The 26,430-nt window shown below is 41.6% G+C and overlaps 2 protein-coding genes across 2 annotated transcripts; one reads left to right on the top strand and one right to left on the bottom strand.

The window, feature by feature from the left end:
• Positions 1 to 1,465: 1,465 nt before the first annotated feature.
• MAD2L1 (mitotic arrest deficient 2 like 1) lies at positions 1,466 to 4,282 on the top strand. Its single transcript, XM_050896713.1, has 5 exons — positions 1,466 to 1,541; positions 1,703 to 1,849; positions 2,012 to 2,132; positions 2,762 to 2,865; positions 3,423 to 4,282. The coding sequence occupies exons 1-5, from the start codon at positions 1,466 to 1,468 to the stop codon at positions 3,593 to 3,595; spliced, it is 621 nt and encodes a 206-aa protein (XP_050752670.1). The 3' UTR covers positions 3,596 to 4,282.
• A 967-nt stretch (positions 4,283 to 5,249) lies between these two features.
• On the bottom strand, positions 5,250 to 12,161 carry RPL7L1 (ribosomal protein L7 like 1; the record flags this gene model as incomplete). The annotated part of the gene is made up of 8 exons (XM_050896416.1): positions 5,250 to 5,501; positions 5,757 to 5,969; positions 6,215 to 6,324; positions 6,593 to 6,730; positions 6,907 to 7,070; positions 8,983 to 9,091; positions 9,234 to 9,366; positions 12,092 to 12,161. Coding segments are annotated over 7 exons (933 nt in total), but the record flags the coding sequence as incomplete, so codon positions are not given.
• Positions 12,162 to 26,430: the final 14,269 nt, after the last annotated feature.

Raw genomic sequence — 26,430 nt, forward strand, 5'->3', positions numbered from 1 at the left:
CTGGAACCAACAGAAAGTCTTAGCTTTTGAGAAAAAGTATTTTATTACGACAAAATAAGCAATCACATCATCGATTCACTCTCTTAGCAGCTGGCCTACTGCACTGTGTAATGACCATACAGTTTTTATCCTAGGTTTAAAATACTTCTGGTTTGAACATCACTTCATTTTAAGGCTGTTCTGATCAGTTTCATCCAAGGTCAATATGGGCATCTAATACAGGTATGTCTTAGATGATAATGTCTATTCATTCCAGACACTCCAGAAAAATCATATTCAGGCAAGGATTTCATTTGCAGCTCTTCCATGCCCAACAAATCCACTCACTCTGCACTTACTTGCCTGTGGAATGATTTTATCAGCTGACTAGCTGGCCACCTAGTTACTATGCCAGCAGAGTATGGCTTCCCCTCTTCATTATACTACTTAAATATTTCAACACTTAACATTTACTTGCTGTTTCACTCTGTCTCTCTTACCTGTTAACCTCTGCCAGAGTTTCCTCCGTTTGATAGTCACCGCTAGTTGCAGTGTCTTCCTTGGTGTCTCTGTAGTAACAGGACTGTGCTTTGAGCAACTAGCAATTGCCCTTCACTGCAGCAGCCTGACAGCAGCGGTGGGTATGTCCAGAGCAGTGAGCTTGTGGGTTTCCTGCTTTTCTAAATGCCTCTTAACCCCTTTATCTTTGTGTTACCCGCTATCCTACGGACTTTAGGAAAAAGCGGTTTCATCCTGCTTTCCTAGGTTCTCCCTGCCTGCCTTTTGACAGTGCTTACACAATAGACCATTTTTATTTTAGATAGCTACTACGTGATTTGCATAGTGAATGCTACCAAAAACCACCCATAAAAGTATTTGCCTTATTTCATTCGTACCTACAAAGTATCATTTTTAAGTTCAAAAGCGCCTTCATATAGACGAATGCATCTAAATAAACTCGGAAACCGAACTTCCAACAGCATTTCTACTGCGAGGACTCACTCCACCCCCAGCCTGCGCTTCCCTCAGCCCCGCCACAGGTGACGGCTCGGCCCGGCGCAACAGCACCTAGAGCTGGTGGAAAGTTTAACGGGGAAAGACCTTTTCTTTCTAACAGATAGCTGCCGAACCTGCACCCAACAGCCCTTTGCTTTCGATGACAGCACAGCAGCCCCGCTTCGCCACGAAAAAACCCGCTGGGGCCGGCGGGGTGCAGTGCCGTGCCGTGCCGTGCGATGCTCTCCCCTCAGCCACCAGTGCACCCGCACCGCCTCGCGCCCCTCCCGCTAACGGCCGCTCGCCGCGCGCGCACGCATGCGCACCAAGACGGACAGCTCCCCAACGGTCCGCGCACGCGGAGAGGGGACGGCGCGGCCTCCCTAGCGCGCGTGCGCGGCGGCGGGCTGACGAGCCGGGAAGGGGCGTTGTGGCGGGGCGGGGCTCAATTTGAACCGGGCGGCGGGGAAGCGGCGGCCGCACAGCCCCCATGGCCAAGCAGCTCGGCCGGGACCAGCAGGGCATCACCCTGCGGGGCAGCGCCGAGATCGTCGCCGAGTTTTTCTGTAAGGGGCTGCGGGGGGGGGGGGGGGAGAGGGAGCCTCGGAGACTGAGGTGGGAGGGAGGACGGGCAGCTGGTAGGCCTCCTGCGGGGCGACATGGCCGCCGGCGGGGGGGCCCGGGCGCCTCATGCACACAACCCCATCCCCCCTTCCGCGTGTTGCAGCCTATGGAATCAACAGCATCCTCTACCAGCGGGGCATCTACCCCCCTGAGACCTTCACCCGCGTCCAGAAGTACGGGCTCACCCTCCTCGTCACCACCGACCCCGAGCTGAAGAACTACCTCAACAACGTGGTGGAGCAGATGAAAGGTGGCGGGGCGCGGGGGGCTGGGCCGGAACGGGGAGCTGAGGGGTCTTCTTCAGACTGCTAAGCTAGTGCCGCTGGCAGGAGGCTGCTGTGCCGTCCTTGTTGTGTCTCTGCTGATGCTTCTTATCTCTCGCACTGCAAGTAACTGCTGTGGCTTCTTTCAGAGTGGCTGTACAAGTGCATTGTGCAGCGCCTGGTGGTGGTCATCTCGAGTATCGAAAACAATGAGGTTCTGGAGCGGTGGCAGTTTGACATAGAGTGTGACAAAACTGCAAAAGATGAGAGGTGAGTAACAGTGTTCCTCTATGCCTGCTCTTCCCTATAGCTAGTAGCTGTGCAGGCACAAGATAAACGCCATGTGCATCAGCACTGTTCTGGTTCCCCAGAGCAGCTGAGATAGCCTTTTCTCAGTACGAGCGTGGAAGATGTGCCTTCAAACCTTACCAAACCTACTACCTTTCTTATTGCTATTCCTTCTGTTTGTCTGTAAACCAGTCATTATACGACTGAAGCACACATAATTCTCAGGTGTTTGGGTTTTTTTCTTTTAAAGCATCAGATCAAAACTTGACTATTAATCTTCAACAAAGCATATAAAAAATCCTGTATCGGGTACATGCCCTAAAGAACTACTGCTTTCCTGTTGTTACACGAAAATGTTCTCATCCATTCCGGACTGAGAATAAATGTAACGTTCTGTACAAATACTGTGAAGCTTCACAAATGACAAAGGGAAACTGACTATCACTTAACTTTTCTAAGCCTATCTACCTAGGGCTTAAAAGAGCGTCACTACCATAAAAAAAAATCCTATAGCAAACAGACTAACAGAGCTTAACAGAGAATTGTATGTAAAGAAAACTGTCAGTATAGTGGAAGCTTGCTTTCTTAACAGAGTTTTCCTATTTTTCCAGTGCACCAAGAGAAAAATCTCAGAAAGCTATTCAGGATGAAATTCGATCTGTTATCAGACAAATAACTGCCACAGTAACTTTTCTGCCACTGTTGGAAACTGCCTGTGAGTATTCCTAACTTCACTAAAGAAATCAAACACTTCTTTTGAAAAGCCCCAACAACTTTTCTACTTTAGAAAATATTTTCTGCTAATTTTCTGAGGCTTTTTAATTATTACATGTCATATACTGTCACATTTCTGAGGCAGAATTTTGTTAAACTGAGATCAGGACAAAACTCAGGGTGGCTTAACTAACTTAATGAAACTAGTATGTGTACTCTGAAGAATGTAAGTTTTCATAAATAGTAAATTCTTTTCTGACTAGCTGTGGACAGGCTTGTATGAACAACCATTGAGTTCATATGAAGTGTTACATAGAGCTCAGCTCCACGGTATTTTAATGTTTAAAAAAATTCACATCACACTTGCTTGAGAAAACTAAAAATGCTATACATGAATATAACCAGGACTTGTTTTAACTATTTCTTTTCACATAACTAGTATCAGTGTAATTTCTGAGAACCTTGATACGTCTCGAGTTCTAGAAGATGCACTTTAACTTCAAACATGCTATCTTCTTATGCATGCATTACTGTTAATTTGTTTCCACTTGCTTACAGGTGCCTTTGACTTGCTGATATACACAGATAAAGATTTGGCAGTGCCAGAAAAGTGGGAAGAGTCAGGACCGCAATTCATAGCCAATTCGGAAGAGGTTCGTCTTCGTTCCTTCACTACTACAATCCACAAAGTAAATAGTATGGTGGCTTACAAAAAGGATTCCCTCCCCTAAGACATGGGGGTATTCTGTATATATCCTCTCACCTTGTATAGTTTCTGTTCATCGTGCAGCTGAGTCATGAACACATCATTACTGTTGCTCTTGCTGAAGTATGATACAGAAAAAAGGCAACGTGTTTGTGGTATAACACTAGACTAAGCTGGCATTGTTTTTAAAGAGGTCTAAATAAGGTATTCATAATGATAGTTCAATTCTTACTTAATTGTATGAGCTAAACTAATGGTGTGTTAAACTACCGCATTCACTATAACTGCCTAAACCTAGGGTTAATTGCTAGAATTGTGTTCAAATCCTGTAATTTAGTATTTTAAGATTATTATTATAAACTGCATTCTATTAGCAGGCTTAAGTTCCCTCTGGCACTAAAAAAAAAAAAAATATCTCACTCCTCACATGCCAGTTCATGTTACAAGCCTGGTCTGTTTTACTACCAGCAACAATCCTAAAATGAATCAACAGAACAATTCTGAAGTTACTTGTACCTCTTTACAATGAAAGCAGCTGTTTATCAGGAAAGTCTTAAATATGTGAAGCCTTGTACATTAATGACTGCTGGACTCCAGTTCTGGGGATGGTGTTGTTCTAAGTTGGTGTATGTCTCTAGTGTCTGTCAAGCATTTTCTATGTTTGTATTCTTGTTTTACAGAATAAAGCTTCAAACTGTATAGTGTTCTCTAATTCAGAGTCTGTAGTACTTCGTATTTTAGATGGTTTTTATAACTGTCATAGAACTACTACCCTAAAGGCATCCTACTTATATTGTTACTTTAACTGTTTCCTCTGAGTCTCAAAACAAGTGTTGTGGAGTCAGTATGAAATCCATTCGTGGATTAATAGTTTGCCCCCACCTAAGTCTTCAAATAACAGTATAAATAGCCACAGTGACCTAATGATTAAGCACAGTGCCTTCCATATTTGTTAAATAGCATAGGACTCTTCCTGCATGCTTCACACATTTTTGTACTGGAAAAAATCAGGGATTTAAAACTGTAAGTGTTAATAGAACTTTCAGGCTCTTCATGTTTTTGTTCACTTCCTTCACCAAATTCACTTGAGCCAGAGTATTTAACTTTTCCTGTTCTTCTAGAGTTACCCATGACTCTTTCTGTTGTAACAGCATTATTTCAAAAGTTTATTTAAAAAACATTGATTACACGTACTCCACCACTGTATTACTAAGTTTCTGGGCTTTCCTACCAGGAAATAGTTCTCTCCAGCAGTCCCAATCTAGCAAAATTGAAAAGGCAGCCTTTTGTAGCTCAGTAGCACAAAATCATGGCTTTTTAAAATAAATACAATCTAGGTACTTCAAAAAAATGTTACATTATTCACTACTAGGGCTTGCACTGCAGTAACAGAGGAATACCTAGTGTCATCTTCTGCCTGTCAGCAGTATTCTTAAAACAGGTGACTGCACTACACCTTTACACCTAGAGGGAGGTGCACTTCAAGGAGTGCAACTTCAAGCACTTCCCCTGGGGAGGACTGAATCAAGGCAGTGAGTGCAAGTCAACTGTAACAGAAATTTAAATCGGGAACTGACAACCACTGCTTTATACCAAAGATAAGATCAGGAGGTGACTGGTACAGAGCCAGCAGTAATGAGTATTAAAAAAAAAAAAAAAAAAAAAAAAAAAAGGTTTTACAGAGACGCAGAAGTCAGATTGTTCCGGGAAGTTCAAGTCACTTCTTTCTTTCTTGTCCACCAAATACAATTTATCTTCTTTAAGAAGGACCAGCCCCAAAGTCCATCTCCATCGTCATCTGTGTGTTTGTTTCTTTTTTACAGAGGCACCAACAGTCAAGAGATATACTATATCATTGCATAGAGATAATGTCCATGAAAACTACATGTGAAAAGGAACAGGTTATAAATCCTGAAGTTTTCACAAAGACCCTGCAGAACAGGAAAAAAAGAAAAAAAACCAGTCACATTAATGCAATCTCCCAGAAGTCAAGCCTTTATGGAGGTGTCCAATAGGATTTGCTGACACCTAATGGGACCCACACTCTTCATTAGTTTCCCCTGCCTTGAGGGTCACTTCTGTAGAGTGAAGAATCAAAAACAAAGGAGCCCCCCTCATCTCTGATGACAGCATAGTTATTCTTAGGAAACCGGACAAAGGATAAGATTTACCCAAGCATTCCTTACCTGACTAGTTCAGCTGACGTATAAGCTGGTTGATTGCTTCACCTCTGCAGCCAGGCTTACCCATTTCCTTAAGGAAGCCTACTTTGTTACGTGAAGCATGGCGAGCCACTGACAGATGGAATGGCCACAGAAAGTTTGTGACTTTTTTGAAATGCTTCCCAGCTGAGTAGATTTCATGAATAAGGTCTTCCAGGCAAATAATACCACAGTCTCCTGCAGGGGGGAAAAAAAAAAAATTAAAAAAACCCCAACAAAACAACAAAAAGCCCCCCACAAACAACATACACACGAGATGCCCAACCGTATTATCTTTCCTCACACTACTCCAGAATTGCCAGTCCTCTATATTGCAAGTCTTGCAAGATTTTTCTCCCTCCCCTCCCTCTTAGGTCAGATTGCAAACTCTCAACATCTGCCTCTTTCCTTCATTTGCTTCATTTTCTCATCCTCTTCCTCACCTAAATGTTCCTCTATCAGCATATTGTCTGTCAGAGGCATCCTCTTTTTCTTAATCTTGGCTTGGCCCCGTTTCAGGATGAGCTCTCGTACAGATTTCAGGTTAGGGTGTCTGTGCAAAAACAAAAATCAGATTCTGTAACGGAGAGACATGATACAGCAGGAAGTCCCAGCCTACTTCTTTGTACAGAGGTGAGAAAGTAACCAAGTTATGTTTACAACAATGAGAAAAGGGACAATAAGAAGTTTTAGATATAAAGTTGACAATGTTTTGACCGTTACTGGAAAAGCCAGCTATGGATTTGTGATACCAGATGGAGAATCAAAAAGCTATGATATTTACATACAAACTACAATCAAGTCACAGGACTGGTACTTACCCCCACGCCACGTAAGGTTCCACAACCCGCAGCATCTTCAGCGATAAAGGAGTCAGTTTAAGAAATATTCCAGTGAAATTTTTTCTCAGCCGCAGCAACTCAATCACTCTTCTTACCCTCTTACTCACTCCCTTAATACTGAGTCAGAAAAACAATACTATTAGTAACCACGTTTCTCTAATACAGCAACAAAAGGTCTCAGATTACCTGCAAGGAGACATGTCTGGGGTGATCACCCTTCCTTTGCTTAGAAACGATATGACAGCTACAAATGGTAGCGATAATAAAGGTAAGGAGCAATGAAAGTTTCTTACTCTACAATCCGCACAACAAAGGCTAGTTTGTGCTCCTGAGGTACAGCTGTCTGTCCAGGTCTCTGCTCCATGCGCCGCAGCCGGATGTCGTCTCGGTGTTTGCGCCATGAATCTCGAACAAAAGCCTCGAGGCGTTTAAACTGGATTTGTTTCCCCTTCTGGTGCTAAAGACAAAAGGATAAGAAATCATCACCCTTCCCAACAGTCTTAGAGGTTTGCATCTCAAAGGCCAAATGAAGTTCAGAACTTGATGAACTATGCTCTTTCAGTTTTGGAGGCAGTAAGAAGAAAATAAATTTGACAATCTGAGCCCAATAGAGACCAAACTGAGGGACAACATACGAATTTACAAGCAGCTACCTATAATTTATGAACAGTGGACAAAGAGTTTTTCCCCAGAAGAAAAATAAACTAGGAAAAACAGAGCAAGACCCAGGATACTTCTAGGCATAGGAAGCATTTGCAGCCACAGACAGACAGCACAACTACATACACAGCTCAGCCAATCACTGGGAAAGCCAGAAACAACATATGTCTCTGGGTAAAACAGATGCTACAGCAATACCCTAGCGTGACTCAAAATTACCATCCAACAGAAAATAACTGGGTTTAAAGTCCTTTTCTATAAAGGCACACATGCAAAAAAAATCCAAGCATTCAAATAACTATTAAGTATTACTAATTTAAACACAGAACATCCAGCTCATTTGAAGAAAAAAATATTTTCAGAATTACGGGAAAATGTAAAGCTTTTTTAAATTAAAAAGATGTTCAAATCTCTATCCTTAGCTCAGGAACAAGTACATCCACCTAAATCATAGTGCCTTCTCATATGAATAGGAGCTGAATGTACATGGCAGTTACCCAATAATATTTCAGATACATTACTAGCTAAATTATTAGGCTATTTTAAAAGTCAAGTATCTAACGTTATGTGTCTTCTATCCTATTTCACCTTGTAAATCACCCATTAAATTGGTTTGAATTTTCAAAGCAGGTAGACCTGACCAAAAATCTCATCACTAGGGTCATTTTTCTAATGAGAATCTTAAAAGGTGGCTATTTAACAGTATTGCTTACACTTCCACCTTGGAAATACAGCAAGCCATTCATATATTTAAAAACATAAATAGAGCATGTAACAAAAACAGCAGGAGTTTTGCACATAATCCCACTAACTCCACAGAAACAGATTCACTGGGAAAGCTTTAAGCCAGTTCCAAGACAGGCACCTGCTATATTAGCTAGGATACAGCAGGACAGGTCTCAAATCCTGAAACAGAAAGGTTTGCTGTGCTTTGCCAGTCTGGAAACCACACATTGTGCACAGAGAGTCTCTGCATTAGCAACATGTACCACTCAACACATAGAAAAAGGCTTCATGATGACCTGTCTATGCTCTAACAGATTTATAGCTAACTCTAAACACAGTCTCAGAAAAGCACACCATCTCCATGAAGGTTTACAATGCAAAGGTCAACTGCTTTCAGACAGGGTAATCCCATGGTAGCACAAACAACTCACCAGCATTACATTTTACCATGTGTGGCTATACACGCACACACCCCCTGGTAATCACTGATCTAAGAGGAACAACTTACAGTCTTCAATAAATTTGTGTTTCAGTCTAACAAGCCAAAACGTTTTGTCCTCTTTACAGGGCTCAGAGACACACGAGGAAGATGCTCAACAACTGAAGAGATGAACTCAAGTTTCCCCTCAGAGATAATCCAGAAGATCATCACAGTATCAACACTGAGTGTCAGCAAGGATCTGACTCCCTCCTTTGCCCACCCGCAGAGCTCCGGCATCCCCCGTCGCAGAGAAAGCTGATCACTCAGACCATTTGTACGATTGCACAGAATTAGGATTCCCTCCTCCGAAACACAAGTACGCACAGCTGCAACAGCACTACAGATCCACCCCGGGCTTCACCCCCTTACAACCTGGCTCTCCCAGCCGGCCACCACCCGCAGACTGCCGGACAACGCCAACTCCTCCGCCCCGTCAGCTCCCGGCTGCACCCCCGGGCCGGGGACCGCCGCCCCGGGGATCCCCCCCACGGCCAGCCCCTACCTTCCGCTTGTTGAGGAGCGCCTGCTTAGCCTGGGTGGCCTTGATGGCCTGGTAGGCCTTCCTCTTCTTCAGCAAGTTCTCCGGCACCAGCGGGATCCGCCGCCTCGGCCTGCGGGACGGGAGAAGCCGGTCACATCCAGCAGCACCGCACCCCGACCCCCCGGGACTCCCCCGCCGCCGCCCCAGCCCCGCAACGGCGCAGTCCCTGCGGATGCCGGCGGATACCCGACCCGCCGCTCCACCACACTCACTCCTCCTCCGCCATCTCGCCAGGGTGCCGCTGCCGCGCATGCGCCGGGGTGGGGGCGGTGTCATGGCTGTCCAGCCCGGGATCCGGGTTCCTCACAGCTGCTCGTTGTCTTTTACCCTCTTTTGTCTGGGAACCTGAAGGACACGGAGGTGTTTGCCCGGGGAGGAGAAGGACTACTCGTTGTTGTCCAGGCCGTGCTCTGTGTGTGGGAAGGGGTACGGACGAGATGGCGGTTCTGTGAAAGCCTAAATATTAACAGTGAAGCCTGGCGAGCGAGCCCTGCACCCCCAGCAGGGACTGCTTTGAAACCAGGTGCCTTCTCTGCCTCACTTCAAAGCTCCTAAAGAATGCCGGAGGGGAAAACGGTAAATCTAAAAAAAAAAAAAAAAAAATCTAAAAAAAAAAAAATCTAAAAAAAAAGTAAAGAAAGAAGAGTAAAGGCAGTGTCTGTAAGTCCTCTCAGCTCTTCCAGCCTGTGGAGGAGCTCTTCCAGCTCCTCCATCACCGTGGTGACGGAGCGGAGGCACCCTCGTTGATCCTGGGCAGAAACATAGACCGCTGCGGAGTGGAGAGATGGCTGCCGGGGTGGCTGGGCCGGAGGTTTTGCCTCAGGCTCAGACCTACCGCAGTTTTGTGGGAGAGCATGGCGATATCAGTATCTACGTTTGACATCACTGCAGGGCTTAAGCACCTTCCCTCTCCGCTGCTCCACCCCGCTTAAAAGATACCAAGGCCAGTGTTATCCCTGTTGTGAACGCCGAGAAATGGAAATAACAGGCTCGCAGGGCTGCTCCCCCTGGCAGCTTGTGCGGCCATGTCCAGAAGACACTCTCAGGCTGTGATGTCCCTCTCCCCAACTCTCCTGGTGTGAGGGAGACGTCTCACCGTGCCAGAGGCCTGCGATGGAAAAAAAAAAGCCTTTCAGAAAGAGGTTGTCTTTCAGCCCCTCACCTGAATGCCCTGGGGACCTTCACCAGGAGGAACAGGCCATTTTCTCTCCCTCCCTGGTGGCTTCCAAGTGCAGCGGTCCTGCCCCCAAACAGCAGGTCCTGCCTGAAGGACCAAGTAGACCCAAGCAAGGACTTGGGGGCCACACAACACACCTGAAGTGTAGGCGAGCAGCTGGTCACAGCCACTTTTGAGGAAAGGATCTCAAATGTGGCCAGGGTCCTGTAGAGCAGGAAGAGAGACGACCCCGCCTCTCAGGCAGCAGGAGCAGCGTGAGGAGGTAGCACACCATGTCCAGCTACGCTGGAGAGCAGGGTGGTTATGGAGTAAGGGACTGGGGATGGGGAGTTGCTTTGGAGAGAAGGGGAAATTGGGACAAGTGGTTTGGACAGCAATCTCACCCATAGATGGTGCCATAGCCTCACACTAAGGGGATGTTGTTGCATTTGATGAGGTTGTATTCATGTTCTGCAGGCTCCTTTTTCCCATGTAGGGTAGAAGAGGCCTGTGTGCCTATACATTGGACTTGTTACTTTCATTGCATCTCTAATCAATTTGATTTATACCAACCATAGTTTCCTCTGCAACTTAACAGTTGAGAGCTTGAGTCTTTCACTAGAAAGCTCAGTGATGTCAGGGTTTAACTGCTCACCTCAATGAAGCTGCAAACCTTTACAACACTGTAAATTAGGCACTTCTATTTTGACACCTAGTACTTGAATGTCTGTATTTAGAAACGTGATCCCACATTCCAGTACCTGCTCAGGTGTATGCTCTGCAAAGAACACACCCCTTGGTGAGCAAACCCAGCTTCCTATCAACTATTCTCTGATACAACCTTTTGGACTATGAGACAGAAAGCAATGAGCTTATGAAATAAATCATACAAAAGTTTCACTGAAGAAATTAGAAGCAAATCCATAACTATATAAATTTCACTCTGACATTAGGGTAAGCTTCTCCATATAAAAATAGCTGAAGTGTCTGGTAGCTCACAACAGAAAATGTGGCCCATTTAAATCTACACAAGTGTAGTTTGTTTAACAGAAGGGAAATGCAAACAGGATCTTGGGTATTTCATTATTAATGGTAAAGAAAGAATAAGTAAATATTTCAAGCGCTGTTGCTATGAAATGTCACACAGCATAGCAGCATATATAGGCTGACTTGTTAAACTTTAACTAATAGTTATATTAATGAATGACTATTCAAATGCCCGTGTTTGCAGGGTTACTCAAGAAAAACATTCTCACTTTCCTAGACAGCAAGCTGTTGTAAACTGACCTTCAGCACCCTGAACTCCTATTCTCTCCTTTTTTCTTGACAAGGCCTTACATTTTCTAAGATTTCCATGAACTGTTACAGACAAATCCAATGACTGCACGCTTATGGTAGTCACCGTCCGTCAGTGATGGATTAAATGATTTATCCTAGTTTAAAGGTCATTCAGAATGATAGGTAAAATCCTTTTAAAAAAACTGGATATCTAGTCATGCCCCTTTCAGTCATTGCCATTCAATGACTTCACAAACCAGTTACTAGCTTCCCATCAGTATTTTTGATGAAGCTCCATTGTGAGTGCATTTTCTCCATTCTTTGCCCGTGCATCTCAGATAAGGCTCAGAACCCACCCAAGGAAATTGTTTTTGAAAACAAGGTTTTGTATAATTCAAAAAGGTCTGTTGGTTTGGGGAGGGTGAGAGGGGAAGGCAGAGATCACCTTTAAGGACCAAAATTGAATGTATTGTATCAGAAATAAGTCATCCATAAAGCAAGCCACAAAAACATGTATCTTCATCAGCAGAATAGAATATAGCGGGGTTTTTTTCTGTACTGCATGGAGGCTTTTTGCACTTTCATTTCAAAACCAAAAAAAAAAAAAATCAGAATGTATTTAACAAAGCATGTTACCTTTTGATACTAGCTGCAGCAGATCTTTTATGCTGTTTTGAGGAGATGGTATTTGAAATGTCGAATAGAGAGATCAAAATCCAAACACTGCAGATATCTTTCCAGAATGGGCAGGTTTTTTTCTCCACTCTGGAAGGGAAGAATTTAAAAAAAAAAATCTCTCTCAGAAAGCTAGGTCCTGCTTTGTCTGAGCTGCTTGCCTTTATAAATAAAACTTGGAATATTTTAAAGATGACAAAGTGACCCTGCTGTCATCACACTGGTCCATATTGGAGTGCTGCTGCAGCACACTCACAAATCACCACCACAGTTTCTGCCTACCTTGGCTTGAAACTCTTCACAGTGCATCTACAATACCATTAGGTCCTGCAGAGCTAGCAAAAAGCAGGTCCCTTCATTATGCTTGGGACTTCATTAGAATATTAGAGTAAATGAAAGCCAATAAAGACAGATCTCCTCCCTTTTGTTCCCCTGCAGGCCTTACGTGACACATGTTCTCTAGCGTTGTGTCTTGCCGGCTTTCATTTTATTGTGATACTTTAGACTGGTATTTTGTGTCATGTATTTTAATGTTTATTTTTATTACCTTATTCAAGGATACAAATGCAAAGACATTAGAAAATACAAAAATAGCAAACTCATGCTGATGGGTGTGAACCTCACAAAAGGAGATGCTGTTGCTTTGTTTCATTGTTGTATGGGTATAGTCCTCTTCGACAAAGTGACCACAGCTCTTGTTTGGATTAAACATTTAAGGCTATTTTCTCACTGAAGAAGGAATAAATAGCCTGGACTTTAGCCACAGCTTAAATCTTCATTTTCATTATGCCAAAGGCCTAGCTTTCTGAAAGTATCTGAATGTCCCTCTCTTTCCATCAACTGAGATGTTTGCTATTTGGTGTACAGACCATTGGTTTTGGATACATTGTTTTTGATGGTGAACTGTACACGGATGTGGAAGGAATAAGTTGTATGCAAAGTTCTAGTCATCTACGTTGCCAGGGTGCTTGTACAGTCATGCGGTGATGGCAATCATGGACTCAATTTCTGAAGGTTTTTAATCCCAGACAACAGTTTATATCCCTGAAAGAATTTGTTATGACATGCCTACTGCGACAGAAATTTCCAACCCTTTCTTTATACTTACTGTGCTTCTGTTTAGATACTGCCAGTTATGGTTTTTGTGTTACAGCTTTTCTTAATATTTCTATAATGAGGGGATAGTTAATAGTAATATGATATATTGCACTGCCATAGTTCCATAACTGTAAGCCATATACCTCTATAAATACAAAGCAAGACAGCAGGTCTGTGAAGCTGTCACAGTATTCAGACTGGTATTTGATTTGCAGTTTGAAAGTGCCACATATGCAGCTTGAAAAAGTAACAAAACCACATTGCTAGTTGAGCACACAAATGTATATAAAATATATATAAAATGCATATATGTGAATTTGTGTAAACAAATGTAAACATAATAAAACGTAAATATGTAAATACAGTTAAGAGTATGCCAAGAACTGACTCACTTTTGCATGCAAACTTTTAGGGCTCCTGTGATGCCATCTATAGTGCAAAGTAAGAGGAGGGATGATGCTGACCTGAGTGCAGAATCAGCGCGGGCATTTCAGAGAGGATGGCTGGGTAAGGAAACAAAGGGCGGATAACAACACAGGGACAATGATTCCAAAAGTGAAGTCAGGAGGTGAGGTGGGATGTTAGAAGCATCTTGTCCATGAAACTTCTTGATTTATTTTATCATCTTACTGTAAGAGGAGAGTATAAAACCCCATTAAATTAATTTCAAATCCCACAAAATCTCTATTGACACTGTGTGCAGTCTCAAAGCAGCAAGAGAGCCACGCTTGAAGTCTATCACTCTCACCAGCGAACCGTACCCTAATCTGAAATCTGTCTGTAATGAATTCCCTATAAAGAGAGCCAAAGAAATAAATTCTGTTTATTTTGCCAAACCATGATCTAATCTTGGGAACATTTTAATGGGGAAAATACCTTGTGATCCTAAATTATGCCCATTTTCAGATCTTTTAAGGAAAAAGTTTATATGATTTGGAAAGAGGCCCAGGAACTACTCTATACACACACTCAAACCAATGTTTAACAGAGAGAAAAGCTGGGTGGTCCAAGACTTTCTTTCATGAAAATAACAATCATATGGAGATAGACTAATATTTAATAAAAATATTTTTGTGAAAAGCTGTGGATACTTATTTTTATGCTTTTAAAAATAAGGTTCCTTAACATTGGCATTTTTGTCAGAAAACCTGCAAATCCATTTCATGCCTCAAAAGGAGTAATCTGGGTATAATGAAGAGACATAGATGAGACTAACGTAGGTGTGTACCCTCAGCTAGTGGCCACCTAATATGTCAAAATGAAAGGGCAAAAAAAGTTAAGGTTTTGGCTTTGTGTCTTCCTGGAAAAAATGAGTGAGGAAAAACAATTCATTTAAAAACAAACATTTAACATTTTAGATTTCTGCCCTTGTCTTTTCACTGAAGGGATATGCTTTATTCAGACTTTACAAGTAACCCCTCAAAACTCTACTTTGTGACCTTACAATTCATTGAAAGACTACAACTAACTGAATCACCACACTGAGCTGCAGGTGCCTGTATAAAACAATGCTAGCGATTGAGTCCATCCCAGCCACAGAACATACACCTCCTAGATATAGCCCACACGTAATGGGGTTTACTACATCTGCATCCATGGTGAGTCCAGCCTGCTGGACATAACCAAGGTACAATCACAAGACTTTTCAGGATTTGACCCTAGATATGGCCTCCTAATCCATGAGCATAAATTTGACCCAAAAAGGGGCTATATATTTATAATTGGTTTAAAAAAAAAAAACCCACAAACCAAACCAACACCAAAACCTTTCAGAATAACTTGGCATTATTCTTACATTTTCACTGAATTAAAAGGAAATAGGATCAGCCAGAATCCAGTATCATTTAAAACACTACCTTCTAAATATTGTGCAATATACATCTTATAAATAGATTCAAGTAAGTATGTAAATAAAATAACTCTCCATTGACTACAACAGGGTGATAATTAATAACACACCCATTGCAGCGAGATCATGTTGCTTGCCTCCCTCATTGTGGTATAACTAACAACCCCATCTTGCAAGCACCTATTTCTGTGAGAAATCCCCCTGGTTTCCATGGCCCCACAGACAACTGAACCTCTCCCGCTCTGGGATATTTGCTGTGCTGGGCCAAAACTAACTATCTGTGGGAGATAGGAACGCTGCATCTCTCAAGAGGCATGCGGTCCTACTTGGTAGGACTGAACATGAAATTATTGCTCAATGTGCTAGTTCATTTATGGCTTCATTGTCTTCTTCAAGCTGCCTCCTGTGTGAGAAGCAAACACTTGGCAGCTATAAAATACTTTTTAATGTGGGGAGTTTCCCATGTACACAAGACCAAGTCCTCTAGCACTGCCCCAGTGGAGAGGCTGGCCAAGTTTCTTCAGTAAATGCAACTGCCATTACTTCTTTTCTTTCTTTAGCACGATTCATTTACAAGCATTAATGGAAAATATTCTAACTTTGAAAGCTCAGTTTTACAATAACTACCGTGAATGCTTTACTAGAAGAAAAGCAGACTACTAATAAACCCATCGCTATTCACAATTATTGTCCTTGGAAATTGTATCTGGAGTTTTAAGTGCTTTTATGTTATGAATATTAAATTACAGATTTACATCTGTCAAAATGTTCTGACATTTTCTAAGAGTGATGGTACCTATTTACAAGTTTCCAAAGTGAAACACTTGTAAGAAATAAAACGTAAATTAATTTAATTTTACTTCTGAAGTACTTGTAAAGGCTTGATTAATGAACCTGACATAGAAAAATTAATATTTTTCAATTACAATAAACAGCAAGGAAAATAATTTCTTTTTCTGTCTTGTCTACAAGACAGAGTGTACAGTGTCTACAATTTCAGTGTACTACAAATTCAATTGTATCTTTAAAGAAAAGTGGAGGTAAAAATAGACATCATTATATATGGTCTCCACAGGTCTCTATGACCTCTCTCCTTCCTCCACAGGGATGAAAAGCTACATTTTATTTGGGAAAAAAACCGATTGAATTATGTCTGAGATGAAAGTGAGAACAGAATAGGTGTCTTTCCCACACTCAGTAATTGGGAATCCTACCTCCTACTAGATTACTTTTTAATTGAACCTTTGAGATAAAAATGCAACTAATTATGCCATTTAGGTTGCGGAAGCATATTAATAAGTACACCACAGCATGAACTATTCATGAAAATACTACAGACTAGGGAGCCATAAAAAGAGATGGAATAGCATAACCTAATTAGGAAGTTTATCATTGCAACATAGACAACTTAATAGGAAATGCTTTGTATACCCAGATATGCTTTCTGTCCTAAATGTCAATGATTCTGATACAATGGTGGTGGGTGGTAGACAATGAGTTTTATCTTTAAAAAAAACAAAAAACCATGTAATTATTCTTCCTTTATGGCTCTGGTTACTGTCACCAAACTACGTAAAATCCTTTAACAAGTTCAGTTTTGGAGACTAGGGGAGGGAGCTGTTGTTTCAAGCAGAAATAGCAATCAAAAGAGAATTAAAATGTCATAAGTGAGAAGTGATCTGAAGTAATTTATGTAAAATCACAGCAGAATAGTTTTACTGGTTTGTAGATTGCACTGTCGAGCTCTAAACGAAGCTGTGGTTCTGAGTGCTGTAACGGTGCATGGCAATAGGGCTATAAAGATGCTCTCACTTTTTTCCCCTGTTAATTTATGCTGGGAAAGTTTTAGTTGGAACATTTTATTCTGCCTACAATTATTTGTGACAACTGCCTAGTCAAGATAAAGATACAGGGCATTCGTATTTGACCAGGAAACATCAGTCAGGGAAGCACAGAGCCTGAAGGATGTAAGTGGTCGCCCATAGCTTTGTCCCAAGAAAGGGGCTGTGTCCCAGCTACCCTGAGCTGCCTACGCACGGCAGGAGCAAGAGAAGGGAGGAGGCAGTTGCAGGGTTCTGCTTATGGCACAGCAGAAGACCTTATAAGGCTGAGTGCTAAGGCAATAAGATGGCAGATAAAAATCAGTAAATAAAAATGCAGCAATGGTTCACAAATTTATATATGAAATGATGGGCTCTAGGCTAATTAATAAGCTTGGTAGTAGGATTTTGGAATTACTATAGATAAATAAAAATAAGCTCAATACTTAGGACAACAAAATAGAATAGTAATTGAAAATTATTAGATAAGGGATAAAGAACAAAGCAGAGACCATCATTACATACTGTACCCCCTTACATCCACATTTTGAATGCTACAGCTTTGGTCAATCCTCTTTCTTCCATCTGTCCATCCCATACCTCCACCCACCTCCCCCCAAAATAGACTTGGAAAATGTTTAAAGAAAGAAGATCAAAGATATGGAATAGTTTCCATCTGTGGAGCAGTTAAATAGACTGGACCCTCAGGCTGGAAGAAAGGTGTCTGAGGGAAGATAAAATAGTCCGTAAAGTCATAAATGGTGGGATAGTTGCTCCAGCTTTCTTCCAGCACAAGAGGTAGGGAACCTCAGATGAAGGCAGCAGGAGGCAGGTTCACAACAAACAACAGGTTTTTCCAGCACATGAACTTGTATAGTTAAGACAAGCCACCAGATTCTGAGAAAGGTCAGGTGAATCAATAATTAGGAGAGGAACTTCTTGACCCTATCATAGACTCCGGAGTCTTAGAAGAGCATGGACGTGACACATCTGCCAGCCATTTACATATTATGAAGACGCAAGTTTACACGCCATTTTCTGTGAAGATACTTTTCCTGCAAAAGACTGGAGATCTATTTACAATGTTGAGCTGGGCCTGCAGATACAGCATTAAATAATTGGATTCTCAAATACTGATAGTTCCTCCTTTGGTGTTCTTGACAAAATACCTTTCCAACAGGCACCTGTCAGCTGAATGCAAAACATCATTTGAAAATACCACCTTATGTGCAACATTTACGTGTCTTACACAACCTACAGCATTCATAACCTAAGTTTTGTAGCACTTTTGACTGTCTTTATACCTACCTTTTCTTTATATATTTGGGCTGTATAATGAAATTTATCCAGGTCAATTCCTGAACAGGTTAACTTTTGCTGTATTCTTCCTATCTCTACAGGCAGTGAGACTCCCGACTATTCTTCCATTTCTCATAATAGGCACGCACTCCATTTTTTCCTACAAAGGGTGCAGATTTTTCTTTCACAACACACAGTCCATTTTTTTCCCTAAACCTTTCACACACTGATCCTAACACAGATAAGCCAATTAAGAAGCTTGCTGAAAATGAATAAATTAAAGCCCTGGGGACGAATCAGAAAAAAGAAAAATATCAATGCTATGCCCAAAACCCTATTCTCCAACAACGTATAAGTCTATAACAAAAAAGGAAAAACAAACTGAACACAGAGGGGCCAAATGATCCTGCATTCTCCTCCAGTATTTTAAGTATTTATATTTGGGTGGAGATGAAAAAAGAAATAGAGTTGTAGGCCCAGGTATTGGTTAAAAAAATTGTCAAATAATCTTTTAATTTTACTCCTACCTGACTTTTCCCTGATATATTGATTTAGGATATTAAAAGGACATCGATATTTGTATGTACACCTCAGGTTTGGTTGTGTTTTATATCAGGTCTCAAGCCCTGCTGATAATCCCATTGCATAAACTGTGCCATCCTGTCGTTCTAATCTCATAGCAAGATCTGTAACACCTCTAAATAAAATTGAGACAGTTCTGTTCCAGGCTTTCTGCCTACTTTCCTTTCCTATGGCAGAGAAAGTCCCGATGACTGCTCCTGCTTCCTAACATACTGCCTTTTTATTTTGTCCTTGCAGCAGACTGGGATTCTGTGCTGACCTCCACATTTTTTGCAACAATGCTTCCATTTGCAACTGAAACAGTTTTCATTGCATTCAAAGCATATGGTAGGTCAGATATTTGCCACAGAAGCATGCAGTCTCAGCACTGGTAACCCCCTGTCTCTATAAGCTGATTTTGCCAAGCAGAGGAGTTACACGTTCCAGCCATGCATCCCCACCCGCCTCCTCCCCTCTGCAGTGGATCTGGCCTTTCTACTAGCTCAGCTTTAAACTTTCCATTTTAACTGAGATCTATCCCATTTTATATTCCCCCTTGCTATTATAGCAAAACATTTGAAAAGGCAGACAGAAATCAGTTTCTTTGCTTGCATATAGAAGGGGGGCTAATTTAATCTGACTGCATGTCCTTCTCCTCTGTTCACCTGCACTGCATCCCATTTTCCTGCCTTTGAAGTGCATCCTTTTCAGATCTTTAAACAGCCTTACATAAATGAATCCTTTCTTGCAACGCTCTATTATCACTGCTGTCTGAAAGCTAGAAGGATGAGAAAATTTGCCAAAAACCTGAGAACAGATGGAATTAGCGAGAAGGGGATCAAGGAGCTAGTTAGGTCCAGGTACTGCTCTCTGGACCACAGCTGTGGAGAGCACTTGCAGCAAGCAATGCCCCATTGCTTGGTTCCAGCGTCTTGGAGCATCATCCTTCCAGTTGTAACATCGATCAATCAACTGACAGACTGAGATTTCAGGGGTACTCACTCATCTTGAAAGAAAACAGCTTTCACATTGTTCAGCCTAGTGATACAGGGATATGAGGGGCATGCCTCAACAGATATAAACCACAAAAATTCATAGCAACTGTGCTGCTCCTCTGTGCTGTGCTTCGCAAGACTTACTTCTTCCCTGATAGTTTTCCACAACCCTCGGCAGTATCAAGGCCTTTCTCTATCAGACACTGTGTTCTGACATCTAAGAGAGAGTTTCTGACTCAAGAGACTATACTGAGGAAGAGCTAATAAAGAAAAACTGCGTCCCATTTCTAAACCAGTCAGCAGGATAACAAGCGTGTCTTGCTAGTTTCAATTTTCTCCACACACATACTAATTATACTGTAAGTTAATTTTTGATAGGTTGTATAGACAAAGGAAAGGATTCATCATCATTTTTTCCTATTTTTTAATAGTAAGAATAAGCTCCTTCCTGTCAGTACACAACCGCAGTAGTGAAAGAAATCATTTGGGTGCAGGTGTGCTTCAAACAAATGTTTGTTCTCAAAACAGTATCTTCCTCCTCAGCATCTGACACACTGCAGTTGTATCTGAAAAATGCACACGCAGACACACGCACTTTTTTTTAAACCAGTTTTGTCAAGTCAGTCTTTGCCTAATGTAAGAGTTAGTGCTATGTGAAGAGGCAAAGCTAATTAGCCAAGTAGATTTTATCAAGGAAGAGAAGGCTCTTAAATTTGCAGGAGAGGGAAGAATCTGACCTACTTTATGTATATACTGGTGCTTTCATTTTAGGTGTTTTCACAGCCTTCCTAAAGGCTGTGGCCAAATTCCCTATATAGCCAATGTAGAAAGGCTTTGTGTATTTTGATACTGCTTAATTTAAGTGCTTCAACTTAGGTTTCAATATCTCCCTCTCAAAGCAAAATCATTTCTCACAGCCTTTAAACAGGCAACAGAAAATGGAAATAAATACCTTCAAACTCCCCCCTTTCCAAAATCTTAACATCTCTATTCAGAAACACTTTAAAGTCTAATATGAAGAAAGAATGGGAAATGGTGGCTTCTCCATCAAATCCAGACTGGCTACCTTTTTGGAAGATAAGCTTGAATGAAAAACACATTATCTGCAGGATTCAGCTTAGAGATAACAAGGCAAAGCATAATGGATTATCAAAATATGCTGCTCTGACGTGATCTTACTTCTTGTGTCAGAAGGAACGTGGGTCAGTGAAGAGGTGCCCGTACCGAGGCTGGGGCTGCCTGGAGGAGCTCCCCAGCTCTGGGGACATGCTGTAGCTGTGCCCGGCTCCTGCCAGGGCAAGCCCCAGTCCCTTCCCCTCCTTCCCTTTGTACCCCGGTTTCCAAGTGAATAAAAGTGCACATGCAGGTCAGGAAAGAGCCATGAAACATTCTTACCACATCCTAGTGGGGCCAAAGGACCACAGACTACATTGCAGCATATACCTGTATAGTGCAGGTATATGCTGTAGCCCCTGTATTTCATTTTGATCCAGATAAGGATTTAATTTGAAGAGCTCACTTCTTCATAGATACTTCAAAACCTGGAAGGCACTACTGGAATGCAACCCTGTTATCTGTTTGTAATGATCTGAATAGACACCTAGGTTTAGTGGTGTTTTATTATTATTACAGATCACCCACCAGATGGTTTAAATAAAAATACTTCAAGTGATGAATAGCTCATGAATTCTTCATGTCACTTTAAAGGTTTGCTTTTCTGAATTCGCATCGTGCAAGTGGTCACTTGTGCATGTTTTTTTGTTGCTGATTCTCTTCTCCAGTTTACAAACCACCAAATCTACAAGCTGCTTTCAGAATAATCACATCTACCTGCAGAGTGTGAATACTTCTGCCAGGACATACGGGCATTTCCACTGCTTTCTCTTTCTACAAAGAGAAATTCACTGGAAAGTTAATGTAAGGCTTCCCATATTGAGCCAAAAGGGAAGTTTGGGGGTTTTAGTGGAACAAATGGAAATTTTTTTTTTCTTCATTCAGCTCTAATTAAAATTTATATCACTTTGACTCATACTAACACCACTAACTGTAAGGAAATTTGTAGTTCAGACTTCCAGTTCACTAAGCTTAGATGCTGCTGCACATATGGTATGTGTGATCACTGACTGTTCCCGATAAAAGCCCATATGGGCTACAACAACTATGCAACAAAGATGGTGATGCTTTAGCCTCACTTCTTGTTGTTATTAACTTGTTTCTCAGTTTCACTCTACTTTTAACTATGAGATATTTGCTGTCTATTGTCTATTTTCCCTTTATGCACAGTCTCTTCTCACAGTCATCACAGCTCCTCTAGTAACCACCACTCAGGTCATTTTGCCTTTATAAGCTGGATTCACACGGCTATCAGGAACACTCTCCTTCCACTGCACCGTGCTGGCAAGCCTGCAGGCTAGCAGTACAAAGGTATTTTCTTTTACATTCTGTTGCAATGAACAGAAATTTAAACTTCATTCTGAAAAGGTACAAAACCTGACTGCTAAACAGCATCCAGCAGAGGTGTGAGCTGCCATCAGACCCAGATCTAGCTGTGGCAGCGTGTGCCCTCTAGGCTGCCAGCATGAGCAGCAGGAGGGAAGCAGCTGAGATGAGCCGCGAGACAGCACTGGAAAGATGCCTGCAGGTATAGGGAATGCAATATCACTAAACATACTGTGTCCATTTGAAGTCAAAACACCCTTCTGACTGAGCATGGGATGTATATCTGAGCTCAGCAAAGACTTCCAGAAGAACAGATCATATCCAGCCTTGGTTCGGGCAAGATCTGTGTCTGTGTTGTGGTGCAGGTTTGGTGAGATGCCTGGCACGAGAGCATGCACGTACAGGCGCACACAAGTGCGGATCTCCAAAGCGGAGACAAGACACTAGGCCACATGGACCGTCGGGCTGAGCCAGCACAACTCATAGCTGAACTATGTCTTTTGGGCAATGACTGACTGGGCAGCTAGTGAGGACGTGCAGCTCCTGGCAGCAGGAACCAGCAGCTCTGGGCCACCAATTCAGACAGGAACAAACACTGCTGTCACTCTTCACTGTTTTAATTAGGGTGTCCCTTCCTTGCTACATTGCTTGCAAATGCAGACACTAAGCCATTCTTGCAAAATTCAATCCAAATACACAAAACATGGCTTCTTGACTTGTGCTTTCTTATCAGCTCCTTCAGACCAAGTGTAATTCATCAGCCCTTTCTTGCAGCCCTCTTTTAATGACAGAAGTCTTATTTTACAAAAGCAGCACAACCAAGAACCATGCATCTTTACCAGTCTTCTCCTAATATATCATATTCTTACTACAGCAGTGGCATTAATAACCAGTGTCATACCATGCAGTCCTTTGGGAAACTGCATTACCTGCTGGTAAGAAACTTTTCTTCACGTTACTCCCTAAGTGGTCATTAAGAATCTTTCACAAAAATACATACAACAAGAAACATTGTCCCTGTTCTTTTTTTAACTTGATTTTGAATATAAGTATCTTCTTTGTTGTTTGTTTGCTTGATAGGTTCTATAGCTGTTGCTGATAAGGTGTGAAATATTCCCTTCCATCACTTCCAAATTATTTTAAAATCTAGTGCTTAAGTTACCCTTCCCCTGAGCTTAATCCATTTTAATAAGTTTTACATGCTTATTTTGTTTCTATAATTTATCTCATTCATCTCATAAATCTCTTTCCTTGCTTTAGCATACCCTTTGGAAGACACATGCCCAGAATGCATTAAGAATAATAATTACCACTGGTGCAAGTATAACAGTTTAAAGGCATTAAATTAGAATTAGTGGGTTTCTGAAGTGCAAAGCACATGCCAATGCCAGTTTACTTGCTGGAGAAGATAGGGTATAGGCAAGAAACCAAGGGAAGTGTTGCTTTGGTGGCTGTCCATTTTATGCCTGCAGTTTTTCTGCATGTGTCTGGCAGAAATTAAACACGCTATCTGTAGTGGAAGGCTTATACACGACAAACATAAGAGTATCAGTCTATTGCGAGCCAGAGCGTTTTTGTACCTAAAAAAATATCAGTGAATGCCTATTAGCAGAGTAAGCTCATCCATGCATTAAGTCATAAGGATGTTTAAACAGACAACTACATTACTTAATAGGATACTATTAGTAAAGCAAGAGTCAGTGTACTGTTCTCTGACCAAAATGAGGAAGATTATTCCCAAATATTTTACAGCTTATGCAAGACTTGTGACCGAAACATTTGGCTGTGCATGGTCTGGTTTAAAACTTCTTTGGATGTGTCCCCAAGCGTCTAACAGAGTGGTCGCTTCTTCCTTCTGTCTCAACAGTTGAGTGGGAAGACGGGTCATGGCCTCTGTCTCTACCATGGCCTCTTTCCCCCAGGGCTCTAGCACCTCTCGGAGGCATTTCCTCTCAGACCCTTAGGTTCAAGCTTTTGCCTCTCTCCAAGTCTGATCTGGTAGAATTACAAAACATTTCGCATTCAGAGGGGTCTGGTGGTTGTTGGGCTTTTCACGTTTTGGTATCGCTTTTACGCTGGTGGTATCTGAGCACTTTATAGAGATTTCATATTTCATTCTCCTGACAAGGCCACTGAATCAGAAACTCCATCAATCCTCTAGAGCTGCCTTTCCTTTCACAAATGCACTTTAAACTGAAAAAGAAGATTTGGCCACATATTCTGACAGCTTGTATTTTGTTACTTCCTGTCCTGAAGTGCTGTATCTTTATTATACCGACTGTAAAAAGGGATAAATAGAACTATGCTAAAGCTTAGTTTATATAACACTAATTTATTAGGGAGCTATCAAAGGACAGCTAAAATAGAAACATGCCCTTTAGCCCAAAACTTAATTTCAGCTGAACTTGTGCTCTTTCCAACATAACAGGAGGCCCATACTAAATTCTGTAAAAAAGAACTTCAAGTTACACTTACTTATCAGTAGTATTTTCATTATGACTGACAAAAAAAGTGAAGTTTTAAGCTTAAATTTTTAAGCAAAAAATATTCCCACAGATATATGACTGTAATTCTGCCTTGAAAGTTATTCACTCTTAAAAAGCTATTATCAGAATAGTCATAATTCTTTGTGGTTTCTTTCATTTTGTTTGTTTTAATACATGCTACTTTTTCAGAAGCTTAGTCTCTTGATTTTACGGAAATCTGAGTTAAGCAGTTTCTTGGGAGAGAATTTACAACTCAAAAGTTGCTCTAGTTTGTGTAAATAACACAGGTGATCTCATGATCAACATGACTTTTAGATACAAATATCCCATCACCTACAATATCTTTTCATAGCACCTTCCTTATGGAAGAAATTCTATACTTGAAAATGCAGCTTAAAAGGCCACCTTTGGCACATTACAACATAAAAACCAAACTGAGAATATCATATATTATTTTTGTTTTCCACAAAAAAAATTGTAAATAAGAGTGTTAACAAAAGCAAGAAAATTAAATAGGCTAAACTACAATACAAAGGCCTTTATAAATATAATGGAAACAGAAATAAAAATGTATATAGATAGATCTATATGTATAAGCTTACATATGTAACTACTTTCAATACTAGTGTAAAATCCAGACAGGTTCAAAAAGGCGGCCAAATGCTGTACAGCATTCTTACTGGAATTTTAAGAGAGATTTGGTCCAAAAAGCAAGGAGGTACATCTGGCCTGGGGGGAAAGAATAGTCTATGAAATGCTTTTAAGGGGCTAGCAAAAGATGCAGCACAGATAAGGCTAAGGTTCATGATATCAAGATAAGGTCCCGGTCTTGGTGGTGAACCCTCTGCATTCTTACTGGCACGCACCACCTCGCAAGAGATAGCTTGTTGTGAAAGACCAGAAATGCCATGTAGCAGCACTGCAGATGTAAAATTAGAAGATTGGAAGGGGCCTCAGGAGATAAATTTAAGTCCATTTCCTTATGATAACCTTATGATAAAGGAGGATCCTTTCTTCTGTTGTTCCAGACTCCACTACCTGCCCATGTAATCTATTGTAGGACTTTGCTATGCTCATCATTATAAAGTCTTTTCAATGTATAACCTTCAGTGGTGCACTTTAAGCACATTACAGTGTTCTTTTTAAATTGACTGTACAATTTTTTTATTAGCTCTGTTAAGCATGGGGAAATCAGTGAGGGATAAGTCCAGGCAGTTAATGCAGATGTTTTCTAACTCATCTCTGATTGTCTTACTTGTATATGGCTGGATGGGACCCTGTCCTTATTACAGGGGTTTACAGGGCTGTGGCCTCACTATCCAACTGGATGAGAATTTTCTGCTGCAAGTAATTCAAAAGCCAGCTGCAAAGCCATCTTCTCAGGGCCACATTGCAAAGAGCAGTGCTGGCCTGGGAGGAGAAATGACATGCTAGAGATATCTCATGGTGTCCTGAAGACACTAGGAAGCATTGAGGCTCTCAGGACAGTCCTAGGATGCTGCCTTAGCTTAGAAAGGTCTTCAGGGTGCTTACAAGGGAGAGGCTCAGAATTGGGGAGAAACAAATCAAGAGTCAGCTCCTTGATGCTCTGAACTGCAGCGGCTGTCTTGCAGCTCATGGAGGTGCAGGACAGAAACCCCACAATAACCAGCTCTTGGCAGGAACCATGAACGCAGGACTGGCACCCATAAACTCAGCGGGGCTCAATGCTTTCAACACAGACAGAATTTGTCTCTGTGTTTCCATGAACTAA

This window comes from Gymnogyps californianus, chromosome 4 (assembly GCF_018139145.2).
Source record: "Gymnogyps californianus isolate 813 chromosome 4, ASM1813914v2, whole genome shotgun sequence".
In the NCBI taxonomy this organism is placed as follows: domain Eukaryota; kingdom Metazoa; phylum Chordata; class Aves; order Accipitriformes; family Cathartidae; genus Gymnogyps; species Gymnogyps californianus.

What these genes read in the sequence shown, in the direction of transcription:
- MAD2L1 (XM_050896713.1), top strand. Translation starts at nt 1,466, where the DNA reads ATGGCCAAGCAGCTCGGCCGGGACCAGCAGGGCATCACCCTGCGGGGC. An exon ending in GATCGTCGCCGAGTTTTTCT is followed by an intron (nt 1,542 to 1,702) that starts GTAAGGGGCTGC and finishes CGCGTGTTGCAG; the next exon opens with CCTATGGAATCAACAGCATC. An exon ending in AAAACTGCAAAAGATGAGAG is followed by an intron (nt 2,133 to 2,761) that starts GTGAGTAACAGT and finishes CTATTTTTCCAG; the next exon opens with TGCACCAAGAGAAAAATCTC.